A 23,931-nucleotide genomic window follows, 5' to 3' on the forward strand; every position below is an offset into this window, starting at 1 on the left:
ACATATGTTTGGATAATACTGCATTAAAATATTAAAGACAGTACACATTTCTGACAGTACAGTGTCTTATAGGATATGTGATATAGCCAAAGATATTGAAACAGTTATTGAAGACCTCCAAAAAGAATGCTTTGCAATTAGATGAGATAGCTGATGTTTGTAACCTAGCAATTTCAAATTATATTTTATATTTTAAGATATAATTTGCAAGATGGTAAAATAGAGGAAGATATGCTGTTTCTGCCATCAGTTAGGCAAAGGGGAGGCATTTTAAACCTAATTCGCACTTCAAAGGAAAACAGATTTGGTCCTCTTGCTTTGGAAATGTGTATAGATGGAGCAAAATTGATGAGCTGGAAATTTAGGGGGTTCTGTTTCATGTATTAAAAAATTAATGCAAATAATAGTATGGACATGTTGCAGCACACACAAACAAGCACTGGCATCAAAGAAACTGCCACAACTAGGATTATTTGATGCCGCTAACTAGTTGTTGATATTGCCAACATAACTGATTGTATAAAATCAAGACCTGATCTTGATCATTTATCATTTTATGCAAAGATATAGAGAGAAAACATGTTACATTTAGATGAGTTAGTTGTCACCTTCACCAACCATCATCCTTTTTACCTTAATTAGTGTATAAGTAGCATGATATGACTGAAGATTAGCACATGCAGCAGAGATCTTTTTAAAAAGGTAATGAATTCAAAACATCCTTATAGGGTGCAAATATAAACCTTTAATGTTGTTGAAAGGGTTTTCTAACCCTTATAAATTATTGGTATTTGTATAGTATTACCAATAATTGTGTCCTATATAGACAGGCTATTGGTTTGACCATTGGGAAAGATGGCTTCCCAAGCAGTCTAAAAAAGTTCCGGCTCAGGCCAGGTTACATAAAATATTTATTGGAAATATTAAAATTTAGGGAAAAGGGAAAAAGAAAATAATTAAGAATAATATTTACCCTAAATCTAAATTTTCTAACTGTACCCAAACCTCAACTTAAGATTCGCAAGAACCTGCTTCTCCTTGATAAAAATCAAGGTTAACTTACCTTCCTATCTGTCTATTAACCCAATTCTAACTTTCTACCCTAAAATTAAAAAATATAATTTATCATAATGAGAAAGATTCAATTTCTTTTCTGCTGTTTAGATGAGAAAACAGCTAGTCAGAATCTTCACAGCTTTACTCTCTTCTGCTACCACAATCTTCTTCCTTTTTCCTTGGATATTTCTCAAGTAGAAAATTCACCAGATCTTCTCCAACTTCTAACTCTCTGAGTCAAAAAAACTTTGACCTCCTTCCTTGAGTCAGGACAGACCAAGAGTGGCAGTTCATTGGTCTAACTGTCCTTTTCAAGAACCTCTGAGAAATTCTTTTTATTTCCCATGATCCTCTCTTGAAAATTCTATTTTGACTTAAAGAAATCCATCTTTCTCAAATTTCTATATTTATTGCAATCAATCCTATTTCCTAATCAACTCTTAATAAACTTTTAATTAACAAACATCCTATTACAATGTTCAAGTTAAAAAAGTAGGATTAAGAAACTAAAATTTGAGAATAACAATTGGAAACAGTAATCTCTGTCCTTGAATCAGGTTGTCAAGAAAGACATGCATGATTATTGAAATTTTTAGAAGTGACTTCCAATGAATATGCTCCAGAAATTTCTAATAAATTAAATTGGTTTCACAATTCATTTGATATGTTTTTTATGATCTGGTTGCTGAAGTGACAATGGATGAAAAAGAAAACTGACATTATCATTGGATTTTGGACTACACATATCATTCAAAATTTATAGTGCTATAAATTTTTGACTAAAAATAAAAAATAATTTTCATCTCTCAGCAAGAGAATAAAATTTTCCTTAAAAGATTTCCTACCACTTCTCCCCATATTTAGGTAAAGAAGCATTTTCTTTTTATTCTTGTTTTAAATCAAAATATAGAATTAAATTTGATGCAAAACTAGATTTTAGATTGTCTACTGTTGAGCCAAATATTGCACATCATTATTCAAATTAAAAAGTCCATCAAAACTAAGTTTACATAGCATTATTATAGTATGTTAAGGATATTTCAAATTGCAGTTTATTACACTAAAATATTATTTATATGTAACAAAATTTGTTAAAATAAATTAAATATGAACTGTTTCAGCTACTTAGAATAAGGATGAGAGGATTTATATTGCTTTTTAAATTTCCTTTGGAATATCCCCCATAATTATTTTATATTGAGTTTTATCATTTTATATTTAGTTTAAAATGTTTAGACAGAAAAAAGTATATTTTATTATTATTATATAAGGTGCATTTTAATTTGGAGCTTTTAGGGATAAAATTAATCTTCATAGTTATTATAGCACTTAATAAATAAATCTAAAAATATTATGAGTAGAATATTAAATGACTCTGGGAGTTCACAACATATTGTTGTTGTTGTTGAAAGGGATTCCTGGACCCAAAAAACATTGAGAACTACTATTACAGTGGAAAAAAACAAACTAGCAATTTTTACACCCCAAGGTGAGTAGGACACAGCATGTTTGGGACATGCATTTTGAAAGGGGGTAGGGGTAGGTAGGACTCCAGGAAAACATAAGATGAAGAGAAAGAAAATAAGGCAGAGGAGGAGTGCACTTGAGAGAGATGGTAGGCAGAAACATGGTAGCTATATGGAGGCACTTCTTTGGGAGCTTCCTATTTTAACTAATTATTCAAGCTGATGAGGTACAAAGTTCAATTGTTTCTTTAGATACTAGAAGATGGCAAGTATTTTAAGTGTTCTCTCATTTTTGCCACATTAGAGTAAAGCATCACTTTTTGATGACCATCTTCTATTTACAGCTTTGGCTATGGGGTATGGTTAAGGAAACAGGATAGTGGCTATGGGATGGGCAATTCATTTGCAAAGCAATGGGAAGTGACTAAAGGTTAGGGAGCAAAGGAAATGTGTTACTATACTTGGACTTTAGGAAGGCAAAAATATCAATAATGTGCCGAATTTTTAATAGGATTAGAAGGAATCTGAGAAATCATCTAATCCAACTGCTTCCTTTAACACATGAAGAAACTAAGGTCCAGAGAGAACGTGTCTTGTCCATAGTTACACAGCTATTTAGCAAAGTTAGGATTAAATACAGATCCTCTGACTCTAAAACCCAATGTTCTTTTTGTTGTCCAGTGCTCAAGTAGAGAGGGTCTGGAGTCAGGGAGGCAGATAAAGAAGACCTCAAGTGAGGGAAATCACCCCTATATCCCTGGGCAGCTTGCCCCACTTTGGATAGCTTTTGATGCTGGGAAGTTTCTCCTTGTATACAACCTAAACTTTCTTCTTTGCAACTTCCACCAATAATTTCAGATTCTCCCTTCTAGAGCAGGAGAATAAGTCTACTCTCTCTTCCATATGGCTGCCTTTCAAAGAGTGGATGCCACACTCTCTGTACCCTGTGAATCTTAAAACTACTCAGATCAAATTAGAGCCAGAACACTTGTCAGCTCTATCAGATCTAAAACAGGCTATCCTGTCTGCCTGTGCTCTAGGCATCCCAGATTACAACAAGCCATTTACTTTGAACGTACATGAGTGAAGAGGAATAGCTTCAGGTGTTTTAACTCAGACTTTGGGACCTTCTCAGTGCCCAATTGCTTATTATTCTGCCCAACTGGACCCAGTAACATCAGGAGCACCACCATGTCTTAGAGGAGTAGCTGCTACAGCCTTACTAGTGACAAAAACTGTCGATCTAGTATTGGGATGCCCATTAACAATTATGTGCCCACATAAGATAGAAGCATTGTTGCTAAGGCATAGAACACAGGCATTTTCTGATCAGAGAATTACAAGGTATGAAATAACCTTGTTAAATAGCGAAAACATTACCTTGAAACACTGTACAACCCTTAACCCTGCCACCTTGCTTCCAGATTTACCAATTTCAGGAGAACCATTACACAATTGTGAAACACTAGTGTCCAGGGCAGAAAAGCCTCAAGATAATCTCTTGGACACTCCGTTAGACAATCCAGATCTGATCTTATTTAATGATGGTTCCTCTTTTATGAGGGATGGCATATGCTACACAGGAGCTGCCATAGTCTCAGAATTTGTCACTGAGTGGTCAGCTTCACTGCCCTCTAATATTAGTGCTCAAGGAGCAGAAATCATTCCTCTGAAGCACACTTGTATAATTGCCAAGGATAAAAAGGCAACAATTTATAGGGATTCTAGATATGCTTTTGTCATTTGTCACTCAGTCGGAATGCTATGGCTCCAGAGAGGATTTTTAACCTCAGCTGGGAAATCTATAGCTAATGCAGAAATTATTATGAAGTTCTTTCTGCTCTCCAGCTGCCTGAAGCCCTAGCTGTAGTTCGTTGCTCTGCCCATACAGGTGGCACTGATCCTATCTCTAGGGATAATGATCGAGCAGATGCCACTGCAAAGCTAGCAGCCATAGAAGGACCTGAATTAATTTTAACATTAACAACCACTGATGACTTAAATTTATCACTTTCCTATAATGAAAAGGAAGTGGAAAATGGAAACAAAAATTCAAAGGAAAACAAATTAATGGAGTATGGGTGTCATCTGAAGGAAAACCCCTGCTCCCTAGAAGTTTCTAAAATCAAATTTGCCAATCTATTCATAAAAATGGTCACTTTGGTACTCAGGGCATCATGGACTCTGTTAAGAGAGTATGGATAGCCCCTAGTATAACTACTAAAGCCTCTAAAGTGTTTTCAGCCTGTTCTACCTGCCAAGCATATAACCAACATGACTTTCGTTGCAAAGCTTTTGGTGGGCATCCTCTGGCTTATACATCTTTTGAGCATCTACAGATAGATTTTATAGCAATACTAAAGGCTGGACGTTATAAATTTTGTCTAGTCATAGTAGATCAACTGACCAGATGGCCGGAAGCATTTCCTGTGACCCAAGCCACAGTGGCTTTTGTTGCTAAGGTGCTTTTAAAAGAAATTATTCCTTGCTTTGGTCTGCCAGCATGTATTGATTCAGATAGAGGAAGTCATTTTACTGATTCTGTTCTAAATCAGATATATTCATGCTTGGGGATAACTCCCAAATTCCATGTTCCATATCATCCGCAGGGCTCAGGCCAAGTTGAAAGAATAAACAAAGAAATTAAAACTATGATTGGCAAATTATGCACTGAGACACATTTAAAATGGCCTGAAATTCTCCCTCTGGCCCTATTTTATCTTAGAAGCATGCCTAGAGGAGACCTGCACATCTCACCATTTGAGATCCTTTTTGGACATCCGCCTATACAGGCTAAACCTTTTTCCCCTGCATATACAGCACTATTAGGGGGAGATACTACTATTGCTTCCTATATACAGGAATTACAGCACAAACTATGTGAACTTCATGAATCCAGAGCTGCAGTACAAGCCTGACCACTAGACTTTTCCCTTCAGGACCTAAACCCAGGAGATAAAGTGTATATTAAGAATTTCAAGCATACTGGAGCAACTCAGCCTTCCTGGGAAGGACAATTCCAAATATTGTTAACTACTCCAACATTTATAAAGGTTGGAGAGAAGGACTCAGATTCACTGCTCACATGTGAAGAGAGCATCTTCTGTTGAGACTGTTTGACTGTACCCTATCACATGCATTGGAGATAATAATCCATACACAAGTGGATGCTGTTTTTCGAGAACACATTGAATTCCTGGTTTTTTTCTTTTTTCCTTATTTTATTATTGCTTTTCTTTTATTTTGATTAGAATATTTGATTTTTTCCCTTTTTTCTCATTTCTTTTACTAAAGGTACATATAATTAATATTACTTTTTCTGCAGTCATGTAAGTTTAATATATACTTGCTATAATATCAATGCATACCCCAAAAGCTTTAAACTATGGGAACCTGCCATTTATTGATAAAATGTTATGGAACTGAGATTAATGTTTGTGTCTGATTCCTCAAAATGAGATAAAAAACAAGGAGTACAGACTTAACCTGAATAGTGCAAAAAAGAGCACACAGAAAATACTAGTGTGAGACTCGAGGTTGCAACACTTGACGTATGTTAAGTCGTAGGACTTCCTTGTATCTACACTCTTTGTGAAGTACTCAGACAAATACAAAGTTTGACTATCATGCTGGCTCCCTATATCCCTAAGAATTACAAAAATCAGACCAGGGAATGACACTTCCCTATCAAAATAAAATTCTAGTTTCTTTTCTTCTTATAGTATGGCAACTTCCTGTAGTCTTGGCTGCAAATGGGTAAGTGAAATATTACTGCATTCTGTCCTACAGACTTGTGGGATAGAAACTACTTTATATTGGACCTTTACAAGGGCCTGTTAGGAATTTATTAAACCCAAATAAGGGTCTATTTTGAACTTTTTTTTTCCTTATGTTTTTGGTTGTGTTTTTCTCTTCTTTTGATAATTGACTCATACACCACCATTACTCAACATTGTATCCTGAGCTGAACTGGATGTTTTTTTTTAACACCCACTTCAGGGGGAGGGGGGTTGTATTTTAATATAAAATCCAAGATTTTGATTTTTTTTGTTCAAGAAAAGATCTTCGAGGAAGAAGCTTGCTAAATCCTAAATCCAGAAAATGAAGTGTTGCAGAAAGATGCCAGAAAACCCACACTACAACAAGAATATCCAGAACAAACTTTGGGTGTGGTTGATTGAACTGAAGTTTGATTGAACATTTATTTGTAAATGCACACTTTTATGCCAAAGGGGACTGCCCCTAATTTGGCTTTCTGTCAATGTGCCTAGCAAAACATTGGTTTTGCTTTCTTTCTTTCTTTTCTATTCCTCCCTAACTACTGTAATTTCCTCTTAGAAAATTGAATATTATATACATCTGTAATTAGAAGTGCTTTAGGACTACAAGATGATTATGTTAAATGATCAATGGGGAGACTAGTCTCCCAATGATCATGGAGGGGGGGGGCGGTTGTGAATCTTAAAACTACTCAGACTCTACTTTAGAAGATTTGATTAAGCTATTCCCCATTTTTAACAATGGAGGTACTTGATCAGGAATGTATTGAGAACTTTTAAAATTACTCCACCCTACTCAGACAGTGAGTTAGGGGAAGATAAAGTTGCAAACTCCTGATTGAACGATGAAAAGTCCCCAACTCATATCTTATAGTAAAGCTAGAACCTTAAACTAAGTGGTCTGTTTTTAGATCTAATACAAAAGGGTGCTAAGTGCCTATAAAGGTTAAATTAGTACCTAAAAGGTCAAGCAACTTACAAAAGGCAAGCTTAACAAAAGAGGTGTGAAGTACTCAGAGGATTTAATCTAACCAGAGAAGGTGAGAATCAAAGAAGATGAGAACTAAGAATGGGCAGTCCTGGGAAAAAGTGTCTACTGTGATTGGTAGACGTGAAAATTTAGGGGAGGTGATATAAGTGAAAATTTCTTTAAAAGGAAGGGATAAAAGATAATTTAGGTTGGTTGGAGTTCGGAGTTGAAATGAGGACATTTTTGAATTGAGTTTGCAATTGAATTCAGTTTGGAGAGGATTTCAGTTCAGAAGGAAAGAACCCAGCTTGGAGATGATCTTGTGGTGAGTGATAAAGACTGGCTAGCTCTCCCTTAGGCTCAGGCCTAGGTCAACTTGGCCTAGGCTCTTTTTCTACTGTTTGGCTCAGCCTGAGACAGAGCAAATTCAAATTAATTCTCTTTCTCTCTCTCTCCTTCCCTTAATTCTTTCATTCTTTATTAATTAAACCCTCCATAAATCCCAGCTGACTTTGGGTATTTCATATTTGGGAATTTTCCCTTGGTGACCACTTATTTTAGATTTTAAGTAAAGACACTAAGTTTGGCCAAAACCTTTATAGTTTGGCCTTTACAGTTTTTAACATTTACAACCCTCAAGTATTGACTCGTATTATTCCTTTTATCTCAATGTTTAAAACCTACAAAAATTCTACACAATGAGATGAGACAGGGCCAAACTGATGTAATGGTGGCAGAGATAAGGAGCTGATTTCTAGAAATCACCACTTGGAACCATATATGCTGAATAATGTGAGGGATCAAGCTAAATAAAAGAAGTATTTGGTCAAAACCAATTTTAATATAAAAGCAAAGTTTGATTTTGTTGTGAGACTTGTTGACTGGCTCTGAAGCCAAATGCAAAAGAGGAGTTCCAAAATTGTTCTTAGCAGTGGCTACACATTGGAATTGCATTTCATATATATACCTATACATATGAACCAATTTAGAGTGAAGCTGCAAAAGTGATATTTTTACATACCCATACGTCCATCTTGAGGTGGACTGATCAGTGAAAGCCTTGCAGGGCCTGCTGCTACCTCAGGCTGTTAAATGTTAATAAAATAAATCAAAATATTATAAAATTAGTACTTTTATTATAAATATTTTAGTAAGATCAACAGCATATTTAACATGTAATTTTTATTTGAGCTAGACTGGGGGTAAATTTTCAGAATCAAATTCTCTTTTTCAATTCAACAAATATTTACTGAGCTATTGCTATGTTTACAACCTTGTGCTAGGCATTGGGAATACATAATTGGAAAACAACACAGCATCTGGCTCAAGAATCTTACAAAAATTTCTTTGATACAAAGCTGAATATGATTATAGCAAAGACAATATTAGGGTTTGGTTTTTTTTTTTAATATCTTTTTAAATCTACTGGAAAATCTCTGAGAAAGGAAATTATGACCTTACATTAAATTAACATCCCAGGAATAATGGGCAGAGGACTAGGCTATGAATCAAAAGGCTAAGATTCTCTTCAATTTCCAGTCCCCACCTCTCCTTTTCTAAGTATATTATGTCTCCAACATCACTCCCAGATTTTTTTTCATTTCTGTTCTGTGTCACTCCCCTGCTTCACACTCTCATCACCTCACACCTGAACAGTCTACTCATTTTCTTGTCTCCATTCTATTCCATCAAACACGGATCTAATCATGTCACTTCCCTGCTCAAAAAATTTTAATAGACCCTTAATGAGCATTGAATAGTCTAAATCTCTTAGCCTGGACATACTCAATTTTCTTCTCACAGAAATATAAAGAGATTAATTAGGTCATAAGGTAAGTCGTAGATTGAAAACTGGTCTAGAAACCAGGAACACGTTGGGTTCAAGTCTTGCCTCTGACACATGTTGTTTATGTAACCTTGGGCAAATTACTTCCCCTCTGGATGTTCTAGGCAACTCTGCAATTAGAAGTTTCAGAGAAGATGGTGACCTGCATTTATAAGAACTCTCTTTCTCTGTCACCCAGAAGCTCCTTATACCAGTGAAATCACAGATCTCATTCCTAAGCCTGTGTAGTTAAACAAAAAACTAAAGGCCATTTCTTATTCTAAAATTCTATACTTTCAATTGAATATTAGTTTTCATAGTATTCTAATTCAGTAGAATAGGTAAGGAGGCAGCTTCAGATGTTGTTTATGTGACAGTCCTGATCTATAATGGCTGTGACCCTGTGAAAATCCCTTAATTTCTCAGCTAAAATCTTCCATAGAGTTCCTTTCACAGATGAATGATAGGGTCAGTTTAAAAAAAAAAAGATCTACCTCAAGGATGGTTGAAATAATGTGCTTAGCTCTAGTGGGAATTAAACTTCTGGTACACCCAGGTTCTCTGCTACCTTCATTGGGCTGGGCGCACAAGATATCAACAAAATTAGCTACCACATCATATTACATGTTAAGGGTCTTAGAAGGGCACAACATATTACATGAGGTCTGAGATGCCAGGTCCTTAGTTAATGATCAGGGAAATCAGGAAAGGCTTCATGGTAGAGATGAAATTTCAATTAGACTTTAAAGGATGAGTAGGATGAAATAAGTAAAGGGAGGAAGTGGGAAGGAGGACATATTCTACACCTAGAGAGTACACTAATAGTTTGAAGGGCTGTTTCATAAAGCAAAGTTATTGAGGCACAGTAGTGTACCCCAGTTTTAGAGGATAAAAATTAATCTGATCTATTTGAAGTAGACTATGTGGACAGAAATATTCTGAGATAAATCAAGAAAGGCAGATTGGGGCCAAATTATGGAGGATCCTCATTGCCAGGCAGAGTTGTTTAAATCAAATATATACATATATACTTACAAGAAATATTAACTATCCATATATAGGCCTATGGAGCCATCTATTCTAAGATATAGGCATTTAGTCTCTCATTAGAAAAGTTTAAATAAAAGCCATACTTTTCTGCCACTGAACTGCTTGCATTCATATCCTACAGTATTTTGTCAACCTCATGTAGCTTAATCTTGGATTTCTATGTTGACTATTAACATTAGTTCAATCTTTCTCAGAGGCAGACAACTTATTACATTAGACCAAGAGGTTACACTCCTAATGCATGTCTATAAAATTCTATCCTATCTAATTGCTGAATAATAGTAAACATAAACCTGATGATTTTATCACCTTTGCTTAGTCACTTGGCAGATATTAAAAGGGAAGAAGATTACCTATAGAAAAGAAGATATTCTATGAACCTACCACAAAATCCCTCAGACACAGCTTAACACAAAGTACAACTGTTGTCAATCATAAGATTGGGAGCATTTAGAGAACATTTTCATGGACCTTAATAAGTTGAAAGCAACTATATAAAGATAAAGAATGTCAAATAAATTAACTTACTTTTGTCATTAGAGAAGGTGAAAGATCAACATCCATTGATTCCACTCTAGTAAATATACAATATATGAATTAACCCCAACACTGAATTATGTTTAACTAATAAATTTCAATATTTCAAGGATCCACGATTTTAGCTGGTTTGGTACCATTACTAATACATATAGCAACTCCCTCACAGGTAATAATGACTTACTTTACCCCAGGCAACCATCTGCTGGGGTCCACACTAGGAAGATGAATATTTCCAAACTTAGTTTGGTCCTCAGACAACATTGTTTCTGGCTCTATACTTGAAGAAATTCAATATTGGCTGGTCCAGAGCTTGTGATTCATTGACATGAGCCTCTGCCATGAGTCTCACCTTTATGCTACAATGAAGGATCAGACTAGACAGCTACTAAAATATTTCAAATAAATGTACTGACAATGACATTTTAAAAATCTGAATTAAGTGGTCTTAGGTCTAAAGAAAAATTAGAAATGGAGAATAAAAATTAAAACTGTAAAAAGAAAGCACATAAAAAGGAAGTGGGAGAGAAAAGGAACTAGTCTCTAAACCAAATATTTATAAAAGTCCTACTATGGAACCAGAGGCATTGCATAATATTAAATAAAAGAGAAAAACAAAAGGTTGCATACAGTGGAAAGTGGTATCAACAAATACTAAGGTGCCAGTCAATGATTTCACCTTTAGCAAGAGTTGCTAACTTCTGAATTTTATCTAAGGATTTTTTTAGCTCAATCATCAAAAGATCCATGAAAGTTCTTCATTGAAGCTTCGTTCTAGATAGTAGAAGGGAAATCCCAAGAAAGGGGAGATAGTGAAATAGCTATTTATATAAAAGTATGTTTCTGGTATGTAGTATTTGTGGCAAGACATAAGGAAAAAAAACAGAAAATTAAAGGTTTGTACAAATTTTACAGATCAAATTAAAAATTTCCCCAAATTCTTTATAAAGCCAAATGAAATCACTACAAACTGTGGGGGGAGAAATATTCATTTTTCAATCTTAGTAGATACATACATACATACATTTGGGAGGCTGAAGAGTAAGCTGGCAAGAATGAATATGAAGAATATCCAACTGGCTTTGCTGAAGGAGCTATGAGAAACAGTATATTGCATGTCAGAAAATTGTTTTGTGTACTTATAGGACATATACTTTTGAATTATGCATCTTTATTAATTATTACACTTACTTAAAACTGAACTTTTTACTGTTTTAGAAACAGGTAATTGCACTGTTTGTTGAGATGGTCTCTTACTAAATAGAGGTAAGAAAAGAAACCAAATTAAAACATTAAAAACTTAGTATAAATGGATTAATTTAAACTACTACAAAATACCACACAATTTAAAAACAGCAATACTTCTAAAACTAAGTTTTACTTATGGCAGTCATGCTTTTGAAAAAAAAATGTCCTAAAAATTCACTAGTATTTCAAAACACTTTTCTGCTTCCCTCCTTGGCATGGTGGTTATTTGGAAAACTGAGGGGAAACAATTGAAAAAACCATTAGCAATTTCACTTACTTAGTAAATTGTTACTCCTTGTGAACTTGGCAAGTTACTTCAACTCTACAGACTCAAGTTTTCTCATTTGTAAAATGGTGATAATACTTACACCACTGAGCTCACAGGAATGTGAGGAAAATAAATACTTTGCAAATTTTAAATACTGAAACTACTACATAAATTTGAATAATAATCATTATTATTACTGATTAAATGGCTATTTTCCAGGCTAGTTGGTACACATAAAATAAAAATGTGACAATAACAGCTACATATTTATAACACTACATTTCTAAATATCTTTAAAAGAATTATCACTGTGAAAATTTCATTCCTGTATGAAACTAATGATTCTAGAATTTGTTTTAATAACCATGAGATCACAAATTTAGGGCTGAATATGATGTCAGTATCCATCTGGTCCAACTTTCTCAATTTATACATTAGGAAAATGAGGCTCAGAGAAATTAAGTGAGTTATCCAGTGCGACAAAAGGAGCAAGTATCAAAGGCTCTTGACTTTTGATTCTCTTACTTCAAAAGACAGAGTTCTTTCCATTGTACCAGGACAAACCAATATAATAAGTAAATCATTTTTTTCATGTGTGAGTTAATTTTTACAGCATAGTAGGGTTCCATTTTATAGAAAATCTCTCTGAGGGCACTATAACAAATAATTATTAAGGGCCTGCTATATGAAAAAAATCCTAAACTAATCCCTGGGTATTTAGAGAAGACATAGTTTCTGCCCAAAAGATAACACAAACACAAATGACTGTAGAAGAAGATAAAATATATTAACTGCCATCAGAGATGTACAACAAAGTGTGATTTGGGATCCAAAGGGGACAAAATCATTACCAACTGGGAGGATCAAAAAAGCTTTTAGGAAGAAAAAGTATTTGAATTAGAGGGCTCTTAATTGGGCGTCACTGAACTTTTTTTTTTTAATTCTGATGCTTGTTTCAATATAATTGGTTTTCTATGTAATTCTATACATTTTATTTTACATATTATACATTTATTTTACATATAAAGACATTACTCCATGAAGGGTTTCATTGACTTCACCAGACTACCAAAGAGGTCCATGACACAGAGAGGATTAATATTTTAAAGGGCAGGCAAGAACTTAATGAACAACCTGGTATATGTTCCGAGAGGGAAGAAGATAAAAGAAGTTACTACCCCCCAAGAAGAGCTCATGACCAAGAAGATTCATGGGGACAAGGGCAGGGGACAACAAATGGTTCAGTTTGGGTAGAATATACAATGTAGAGGGAAGTAGGGTGAAATAAAATTTAAAAGATAGGACAGCTCCAGACAACACAAAAACAGTAGGCAAAGATTCTGATCTCTGCTTGGTATGTGATAGGGAAATCCTGAAGGGATATGAAAAGAAAAGTGACGTGAGTAGGCAAAAAAAGAAGAGGAGTCTAGCAGTGGTTTGGTAAAGTAAGAAAACTGCATGTGAAACCCCATGAAGAGGCTATTGCCATAGTCTATGTGGAAGAGAATGAGAATCTTCATTAGAGTGATGATGGTAAGAAGAGAAGATGCTAGAGATGTGGTGGAAGTAGAGTTGAACTTAGTAATTAATTTGGCATGAAAGCTGAGAAAAAGAGATAAAGGCAACACCAAGTTAATGAATATGAGAGGCTTGGTTGGTGAATGAATAGTGGTATAGCAACAGAAATACTTATTGATACTATTACAGAGTTTATATAAAAAAAAAATTCACAAAAGGGCACTGGACTTGGAAAAAGGGCCTAGGTATCTTAATAATCCTTAGCCTGGTTATTTCACAGGATAGTTGTAAGGAAAATATTTTCTAGAGCTCAAAGTGCTACATAACTGCAATTTTTTTCTTACTTTTGAAGATTTACTAAAAGTGTAATTTCACCTTACCTTTGAATCTGTTGTATCTGCTGTGTTAATGTTTTAAGAGATTCTTCTAATTTTGAAATCTAAATGTAATCAAATGATTTCCATATATTAGAATTAATATGCAAGTTATACCAATATTTAAGATAGATTTTGACATTTAAACTTGATTTCACATAATAGAACTAAAGTTACATAAAATTAGCAATTATGCTACATATTGGCATATTTAGTAAGTGGCATTAATTAAATTACATTATTTATTTAGAAAATATTCACTTTGAAGACTAGGAATTGAAAACTACTATATGCTATGGAGAGTGGTTTAGATGAAGTCTACTTTTTGTCATTTTAACTTAGATCAGTTAGCCCAGGAAAATAAAATTGGTCAGATTTCAGATAATATGTGCTCAAAATAAGATTAACCGCATCAGGCTCAATTAAAATTCATATTTGGTATGTTTTAGTCTAAAAGAATTGGATCCAATCCATCCAAGAATAAAAGAGACACTCTAGATATTTTAATGTTACAAATAATTCTTTCCAAAACAGCCCTAGGTTTCCCCAGGACAATGCTGCTACTTTTTCTTTTTTATTATGAGGACTAGTTTTTAACATCAATAAATTTCAGGGACCTCTCACATAATAACAGTGGTACTATTAGTGGATGATGAGAAAATACATGATGAAAAAAGCTATGATCCTTTCAATAATAATGAAAACAAATTTGCATTATTTTAAACTTTTAAACATTATTTTATTTGTTCATTTTCAAACATTATTCCTTGGAAACAAAGATCATTTTCTTTTCCTCCCCCCCCTCCCGCCACCCCTCCCGTAGCCGATGCACGAGTCCACTGGGTATCACATGTGTCCTTGATACAAACCCATTTCCATGTTGTTGGTATTTCCATTAGGGTATTCATTTAGAGTCTCTCCTCAGTCATATCCCCTGAACCCCTGTAGTCCAGTAGTTGCTTTTCCTCGGTGTTTTTACTTCCACAATTTGTCCTCTGCTTGTGGATAGTGTTTTTTCTCCTAGATCCCTGCAGAATGTTCAGGGACATTGTATTGACACTAATGGAGAAGTCCATTGCGTTCAATTGTACCACAGTGTATCAGTCTCTGTGTACAATGTTTTCCTAGTTCTGCTCCTTTCACTCTGCATCACTACCTGGAGGTTGTTCCAGGCTCCATGGAATTCCTCCACTTTATTATTATTCCTTTGAGCACAATAGTATTCCATCACCAACATATACCACAATTTGTTCAGCCATTCCCCAATTGAAGGGCATCCCCTCATTTTCCAATTTTGGGCCACCACAAAGAGCGCAGCTATGAATATTCTTGTACAAGTCTTTTTCCTTATTATCTCTTTGGGGTACAAACCCAGCAGTGCTATGGCTGGATCAAAGGGCAAACAGTCTTTTATCACCCTTTGGGCATAGCTCCAAATTCCCTTCCAGAATGGCTGGATCAATTCACAACTCCACCAGCAATGAATTAGTGTCCCCACTTTGCCACATCCCCTCCAGAATTCATTACTTTCCATAGCTGTCATGTTAGCCAATCTGCTAGGTGTGAGGTGATACCTCAGAGTTCTTTTGATTTGCATCTCTCTGATTATAAGAGATGTAGAGCACTTTTTCATGTGCTTATTAATAGTTTTGATTTCTTTGGCTGAAAACTGCCTGTTCATGTCCTTTGCACATTTATCAATTGGAGAATGGCTTGATTTTTGTGTACAATTGCTTTAGTTCTTTATAAATTTGAGTAATTAAACCTTTGTCAGAAGTTTTTGTTATGAAAATTGTTTCCCAATTTGTTGCTTCCCTTCTCATTTTGGTTACATTGGTTTTGTCTGTACAAAAACTTTTTAATTTGATGTAATCAAAATTGTTTATTTTACATTTTGTGACTCTTTATATGTCTTGCTTAGTTTTAAAGTCTTTCCCTTCCCACAAGTCTGGCATGTATACTATTCTGTGTTCACCTAATTTACTTATAGTTTCCCTCTTTATGTTCAAGTCATTCACCCATTCTGAATTTATCTTGGTGTAGGGTGTGAGGTGTTGATCCACACTTAATCTCTCCCACACTGTCTTCCAGTTCTCCCAGAAGTTTTTATCAAATACTGGGTTTTTGTCCCAGATGCTGGGGTCTTTGGGTTTGTCATATACTGTCTTGCTAAGGTCACTTACCCCAAGTCTATTCCACTGATCCTCCTTTCTGTCTCTTAGCCAGTACCAAATTGTTTTGATGACCACTGCTTTATAATAGAGTTTGAGATCTGGGACTGCAAGGAACCTTCCTTTGTATTTTTTTTTTTCATTATTTCCCTGGATATCTCTGATCCTTTGTTCTTCCAAATGACCTTTGTTATGGTTTTTTCTAAATCAGTAAAAATTTTTTTTTGGAAGATCAATGGGTATAGCACTAAATAGATAAATAAGTTTGGGTAGGATGGTCATTTTTATTATATTGACTCATCCTACCCATGAGCAGTTAATGTTTTATGATAGTCACTTGTGTATTCCCTGGCATTTTTATATCCTCCCCTAATTCTGACCTTTCTTCTTTAGCTATAACCTTTTAAACCAGTGATTTACTTTAGATCAGCCCCCCTAGTCCCCTCCCATGATATGCTTCCCTTTCTAGCCCCTCCCTTTTTGTGTTCCCTCCCCCCTCTTCCTCCTTAACTTCCCCTTCTCTTTTACCCTGTTGGATAAGATAGAATTCAAAATCCCAATGGATCTAGATGTTCTTCCCTCTCAGAGATGATTTCACTGAGAGTAAGGTTTAAGTAATACCAATTCACACTCTCTTCCTCTCCTTCTTATAGAATTCTTCCCCTCCCCTTCCCATGTGTATCTTTGTGTGACAAAGATTATTCTATTTAGTTTTTTTTTCTATTTCTTGAAGTGTATCTTGGTACCATCAACGATAACCCCCTTTTTCTTTCTTTCCCGACTTCCGGTTAAGATGGCGGCTTAGAGAAAGCTAAAGTTCAGATCTCCGGAAAACCCTTCCCGACCGATCTCAAACTATAAGCTCCTAAGGCGCCGAAATTCAAAACGATCAACAGCACAGACCCTGGGAACCCTCCTCCTGGACCTGGACCTGGACCCGGTTCAAAAGGTATGGCTCCCCTCAAAAGCCAGAACCCGAGATCACTTGGACCTCAGGGGTAGGAGCGCAGAGTCCAAGGCTCCCGGAAGCCGCAGCCTGGCCGGGCTCAGAGAGCAGGATCCTCGGAACAACAACCCTCAGGGCCTTCTACCCGAGTCCCGGTGAAAGTTACTGCCTGGGGCTTCCGCTGCAGAGAGCTGGTCGAAACAACAGCAACCCTCAGGGCGGGCAAGACAGCCTCATGGGCTGGATCCTGCTATCCAAGTCTCAGTGAAAGTCCTTGCCCTCGGAGCTTGGGGAAGCTGCAGCCCATCCCCCTGCAGGCCGACGAAACAGCCTCACGGCCAGCGATTCTGAAGGCAACTTCCGGAAAGCGAGCCGGGGGGAGAGTGTGGCCTCGTGGTCCGACCCTTCCATTCCAGTTCCAGTGAGGCATATTCAGTTTAACCCAGGGAAAGCTCATAGAACCAACATCTGCCCAGGACTAAAGCCTCTGATCACCAGACAGAGATAAGAAAAGCTAATCCTCCACATTCAGAGATGACAAACTCCACAGAAGCACAGAAGCCCCAAAATACCAAGAAAAATAAGAAGAAAGGGGCGACTTTGGACACATTCTATGGAGCCAAAATACAAAATACAGAGCAGATAGAAGAAGATATACAAGAAAATTCTCCAAAATCTTCCAAAGGAAATAGAAACTCTCCACAAACCCATGAAGAATTTGAATCAGAAATGACCAAAAAGATGGAAGCCCTCTGGGAGGAAAAGTGGGAAATAATGCAAAAGAAATTCATGCATCTACAAAACCAGTTTGACCAAACTGTAAAAGAAAACCAGGCTTTAAAGCAAGAACTAATAAAGCAAAGCCAAAACACCAAGAAATTAGAAGAGAACATAAAATATCTCACCGACAAGGTGATAGATCTGGAAAATAGAGGGAGAAGAGAAAATTTAAGAATAATCGGACTCCCAGAAAAGCCAGAAATAAACACCAAACTGGACATGGTGATACAAGATATAATCAAAGAAAATTACCCAGATATTCTAGAACAAGGGGGCAATACAGCCACTGACAGAGCTCACAGAACACCTTCTACACTAAACCCCCAAAAGACAACTCCCAGGAATGTAATTGCCAAATTCCAAAGCTATCAAACAAAAGAAAAAATCCTACAGGAAGCCAGAAAAAGACAATTTAGATATAAAGGAATACCAATCAGGGTCACACAAGACCTTGCAAGTTCTACTCTGAATGATCGTAAGGCATGGAACATGATCTTCAGAAAGGCAAGAGAGCTGGGTCTCCAACCAAGAATCAGCTACCCAGCAAAACTGACTATATACTTCCAAGGGAAAGTATGGGCATTCAACAAAATAGAAGACTTCCAACTTTTTGCAAAGAAAAGACCAGAGCTCTGTGGAAAGTTTGATACCGAAAATCAAAGAGCAAGGAATACCTGAAAAGGTAAATATTAAGGAAAGGGGAAAAATGTTATCTTCTTCTTTTACTCTTTCTTTCCCCCCCTTTCTCCATATCGTCATGATGTCCCAATCTTTCCCTATGCATGATTCTTCTAGCTACTCTAATGATGCATACAATTTTTTAGTTACACATTACATTTTTCCCACATATTAATATATATATATGTATATATATATATAATTTGATATAAATGTAGTCCTTATAGAAGAGATTTTGGATAAAAGAAAAAGATAATATTTTTCTCCTTTTCCCTTTCCTTCATATTTACCTTTTCAGGTTTCTCTTGCTTTTTGTGTTTGGATGTCAAACTTTCCACAGAGCTCTGGTGTTTTCTTTATAAATACTTGAAAATCTTTTATTTTGTTGAATGCCCATACTTTCCCCTGGAAGTATATAGTCAGTCTTGATGGATAGCTGATTCTTGGTTGAAGACCCAGCTCTCTTGCCATGGTTGTTCAGTGTGGAAATTGCAAGGTCTTGTGTGACCCTGATTGGCATTCCTTTATATCTAAATTGTCTTTTTCTGGCTTCTTGTAACATTTTGTCTTTTGCTTGAAAGCTTTGGAATTTGGCAATTACATTCCTTGGAGTTGTCTTTTGGGGATTTGGTGTAGAGGGTGTTCTGTGAACTCTTTTAATGCCTATATTGCCCCCTTGTTCTAGAATCTCCGGGCAGTTTTCTTGGATGATATCTTGTATTATGATATCAAGATCACTGTTTATTTCTGGCTTTTCTGGTAGACCAATGATTTTCAGATTGTCTCTCCTTCCTCTGTTTTCCAGGTCTTTCACCTTGTCAGTGAGATATTTTATGTTATCTTCTAATTCCTTAGTCTTTTGACTTTGCTTTATTAATTCTTGCTCTTTTGCAAGATCATTGTCTTCCAGTTGCCTGATTCTGACCTTTAAAGACTGATTTTTCTTTTCAGTTTGGTTTGTTCTGTTTTTTGAGGCTTCAAGCTTTTTCTGCAGTTGATTGCTTTCGTCCTTCAGATTGCTGAGTTCCTTTTGCATTATTTCCCATTTTTCATGCCAGAAGGCTTCCATCTTTTTGATAACTTCCAATTTAAATTCTTCAAGAGCTTGTGGACAATTTCCATTTCTTTTGGAAGGTTTTGGAGCATTTGTTTGTGTTTCTTCTTCTATTTCCTCTGTATTCTGTTTTTTCCTCCATAAAATGTATCCAAAGTCACACCCTTATTCTTGCTTTTCTTGGTGTTGGGAGGCTGTTGGTCCTGTGCACTATTTGCCATCTCTATGTTTTTTTTTTCTCCCCTTTCCAGTCAGAAATCTGAGTGAGGAGGGCTTGCTCTCAGCGTAAGGGTCAAATGATCAAGGCTTTAGCCTCAGGCTAATTCTCGGTTCTCCGCAGCTGTGCTGTCTTCCCGGGTCTGCCCTCCCCTGCCTGCCAGTGTTTCAGCTGTTATTGCTCTCAGGTGTAGGTCTTTGGTGGTCTTAGTTAACTCCCAAGACCTATGGGTGCCCCTTGCTCACTTCAGGGGATCCCTTCGCACACTCGCTGATTATAGCGTGCTAGTTCTAGGCGGCCAAGATCTGAGTTCCCCTCGTCAGCCTGCCGGGGTTTCAGGTGTTACTACTTTCAGGAGTAGGTCCTTGGTAGTCTTATTCAGGTCCACAGACCTGGGGCTGCCTGTTGTTCAGTCCTGGGGTGCCCCTCCCTCACTTGTTGATTCTGGCCAGTGCTGACTTAAACTCTGGCTCCCATCAGTGTGGTAGGTGGGGGAGGGTGGGTCAGCTTTTTGTTTCTTTATATTGTGGAAATGCTGGGATCCCACCTACCTTCAGTCCTGCCCTTTAGTGTGGGGTCTCTCCTTTCTCATGAGGATGGTTGGGGTTTTTTTTTGTTTTTTGGGGGGGTCTTTTGAGGTTGTCTGTGTCATTGGATCTGAGGAGAGGAAGCAAGCCACGTCTACTCTGCAGCCATGCTTACCCGAAAGTCCAACAAATTTGCATTTTATCAATCACAATAGCATCTGCACATAGTGCTTTCATCATCTTTTCAAAAATGGGTACTCCCTCTACCAGTATAGGTCCCAACCTATTTACAACTTTTCATATAAGACTTTTATCCATGGTCTCTTATAAATCTTTGAGAATGAGAGTCTATTCAAGGTCCCAGAGGCCTTCCTCAAGGCTGCTAACCATTTGTGAACACCAGTGCAATATTTAAGGTGTCCACTTATTAATTCCTTGTTTTCACCAACTAACTGAACTGCCTGCTTTTTCAATATTACATTTCTGTGATATTTCTTAGGTTATTTTCCAAATGTAGGTCATCATTGCAACCTACTTATTCCCACCATGAGTCTCTATAGCTCCTGTCTTATTTTTGATTCTTTGGATATTGTGGGAGTGCAGAATTCACAACCATATAGTATTACTAAGAGAATACTGCTATTAAAAAGTTGTTTTTTCCCATTAAGGAATAAGTTAGGGTTGCTGAAACCATTGTACAATCTCTCAAATTGAATCTGACCACTCTCTTCCTCCTATTCCAACTGTATATTCTTATAGGCAACATGATGGAACATAATTCATTACCTAAACTCCTTCCTCTTTCTAATTTCCCTTTTTCTGTCAAGAATACCACCACCCTACTTCCAGGTACCCAGGTCTGCAACTTCAGATCAGAATCATCCTCATCTCTTTATTCCCCTTGATCTCACATATCCAATTAAATGCTAAATCCTGTCAATTATTACCTGTCAAAGCATTTCTCACAACCATCTTATCTCCACTCACAAGGTCACCCCCCATTTAGGTTCTTATAACTTCTCACCCCGAGCACTGTGCCAAAATCCTAAGCACAAGTCTGACCATGTCACTTCACTGCTCAGAAAGTTTCAATGGCTCTCTCTATATAGCCTCTCTATATAGCCCAAATATAAATCCATTACCTTGGCATTTACAACCCTTCTGACTCCAGTTTACTCTCATTACTTACATCTCACTCCTCCTTCATGTATAACATTTAAACCAATCTTGTCTATTTGCTATTTCTTGGAAAAAACATTCCATCTCCTCGTTCATTCCTTTGTTCAGGTTGTCTTCCATTACTTGGAATGTTCTCTTTCTTCACCGGTCCCTTAGAATAATCCCTTGCTTCCTTCAGAGTTCAGTTCAAGTTCTCCATCCTTCAAGGGGCCTATCTCTCACCTGCTAGTCTCTCTTCCTGTCCCTATTGCTCCCTTCCCCATTACTTGTTATCTCCTTTGCATTTGTTTTGTATTTCCTTATATGTACATGCATTGTTTCCCCTGATAACATATAAGCTCCTCAAGGGCAGGGACTGTTTTATTTTGGCCTTTGCAAAGCTACCAGCTAATATGGTCCCTGACACATAGCAAGCAGGTGTTTAATTAAATTGCTTGTTGGCTGATAGAATTTGAATTCTTGGGCCACATAATTTTCCTGCCTAAGGTACGTACTGATGGACTAACTCAAGCAACCTAGAAAAGGGCATAATATAATGAATGAATATTATGACATAAAGGAAAGAAATTTTAAAATCCTCAGGGGAAAAAAAGGAAGGAAATTAATTCTATGAGATTTGAAGAAATAATAATAAAACATCAAGAAAATCCAAAATGGATCAGGAGGTAAATCAGAGAATTAAAAGAGGTCTTTCAAAAAAAGAGAGAAGAAAATGAGGGGCAGAAACCATATGACTCAAGGTAGAATTCAACAAGACAAAAAAGAAATTACAGAATTTTAAATATACAATAGAGAAACCAGAATTAGAGGCTCTGAATGGAAGAACCAGAACTCAAAAATAAAAGAAAATCTGACCAACAGACTCCAAAGACAAAGTATTATGGAAGAGCACATAGGTTCATGTATGGTTTAGACTCATGATGGTGAACCTATGATACATGTGTCAGCACTGACACATGTAACCATTTTCGATGACACACTCCTTGGGGCCTATGCGCTGCCTGGGGAGCTGCGCACCCCCAACCTTGGCTGTGGTCCTGGCCATGCCCTGGCCTGGCCTGGGAGGGAGGACTATTTCACAGGCTGGCAGCGGTGGGGAGCGGGGTGGGGGGAAGGGGCAGGTGGCACACACCAGGCAGTTGGGGCACATGGGGCTCCTGCAGGGGTGAAGAGGAGGAGCATGCACACAGAAGGAGCCCACTGGGCAGGCAGCAGCTGCTGCTCTTGTACCCCTGAGCCAGCTGGCTGTGGAGAGATGGGGCAGGACAGGGCTGACAGAAGACTGGGAGGGGCTCCCGCCCATGGGCAACAGAAGAGTGCCTGGACCCAATTACCAGATACTTTTAGCACCCTGAAAAATATAGCAATGGCTTTACTCACAATTTTTCTCTCTATGTACTTTTGTGAGACTTTATTCTCAGTGTTAAATAATATCAAAAACAACAAAAGAAGCAGACTGACAGATGAACTTAGTAGCACTTGTTTGGGCTTGAAGTGTACAAAATACCAACCTTCAATTGAAGATTTAGCCAACGAAATTCAGCAACAAAAAAGTCACTAATAGGCAGGTTAGTTAAAGAATTCCCCCTCCTCCTCACCTATCTTAGATCACAGCACTCCACAGAAGTTAAATAATATCAAGACCAACAAAAGAAATTGACTGACAGATGAACAAAGAAGTCACTAAGCAGGTAAGTTAAATAACTAGTTTTTGGTTTATTAAATACAGTTACATATTACAATTATACATTTTTGTTATTTAAACTATAAATATAGTGAAATTATGGTTTTTATCTCGAAGTGACACACCATCCAAGTTATGCTTGGTTTTTTGGCAAATTTTGACACATCAAGCTCAAAAGGTTGCCCATCACTCGTTTAGACTAATGACCTCTGAAATTCTGTGGATCTGTGAATATTTCTGAGATTAAATCACAGTCATTTATTAGTGGATTGATTTTTTGGCATATGAGAAAGCACAAAGAAAAACCACTTAGGTAAGAAGAGTGGGGAAGCCCAACAGGGAGCAACAAATGCACTTCTACCTGACCAAGGCTCAAGAGGACAAGGGTTTGAAGACATTCAATGAGGAGGAACCTGCTGCCTCCTGAATTAGCTCATCTCTGGTTTTGGGTTTTTTTTTCCATTTGAATTAATTTATTTAGTCAATTTTGAACATTATTCCTTGGTTACAATAATCACATTATTTCCGGCCCTTCCCTCCACCCACTCTTTCCGCAACCAATGCGCAATTTCATTGGATATTACTTGTGTCCTTGATCAGAACC

The 23,931-nt window shown here is 36.8% G+C and overlaps 1 protein-coding gene across 1 annotated transcript in view; it reads right to left on the reverse strand.

Annotated features, from left to right (window-relative positions):
* The window catches only part of RNF212 (ring finger protein 212), a 75,012-nt gene that overhangs the window by 15,958 nt on the left and 35,123 nt on the right, over positions 1 to 23,931 (reverse strand). Inside the window, exons 5-9 of the mRNA XM_007496872.3 lie at positions 14,098 to 14,156; positions 11,875 to 11,939; positions 11,708 to 11,777; positions 10,675 to 10,720; positions 8,293 to 8,356 (exon numbers count right to left, since the gene is read on the reverse strand). Of these exons, the coding sequence (XP_007496934.2) occupies positions 8,293 to 8,356; positions 10,675 to 10,720; positions 11,708 to 11,777; positions 11,875 to 11,939; positions 14,098 to 14,156 (304 nt within the window). The remainder of the gene's footprint in view (positions 1 to 8,292; positions 8,357 to 10,674; positions 10,721 to 11,707; positions 11,778 to 11,874; positions 11,940 to 14,097; positions 14,157 to 23,931) is intronic.

Source organism: Monodelphis domestica, chromosome 6, assembly GCF_027887165.1.
Source record: "Monodelphis domestica isolate mMonDom1 chromosome 6, mMonDom1.pri, whole genome shotgun sequence".
NCBI classification, from domain to species: Eukaryota; Metazoa; Chordata; class Mammalia; order Didelphimorphia; family Didelphidae; genus Monodelphis; species Monodelphis domestica.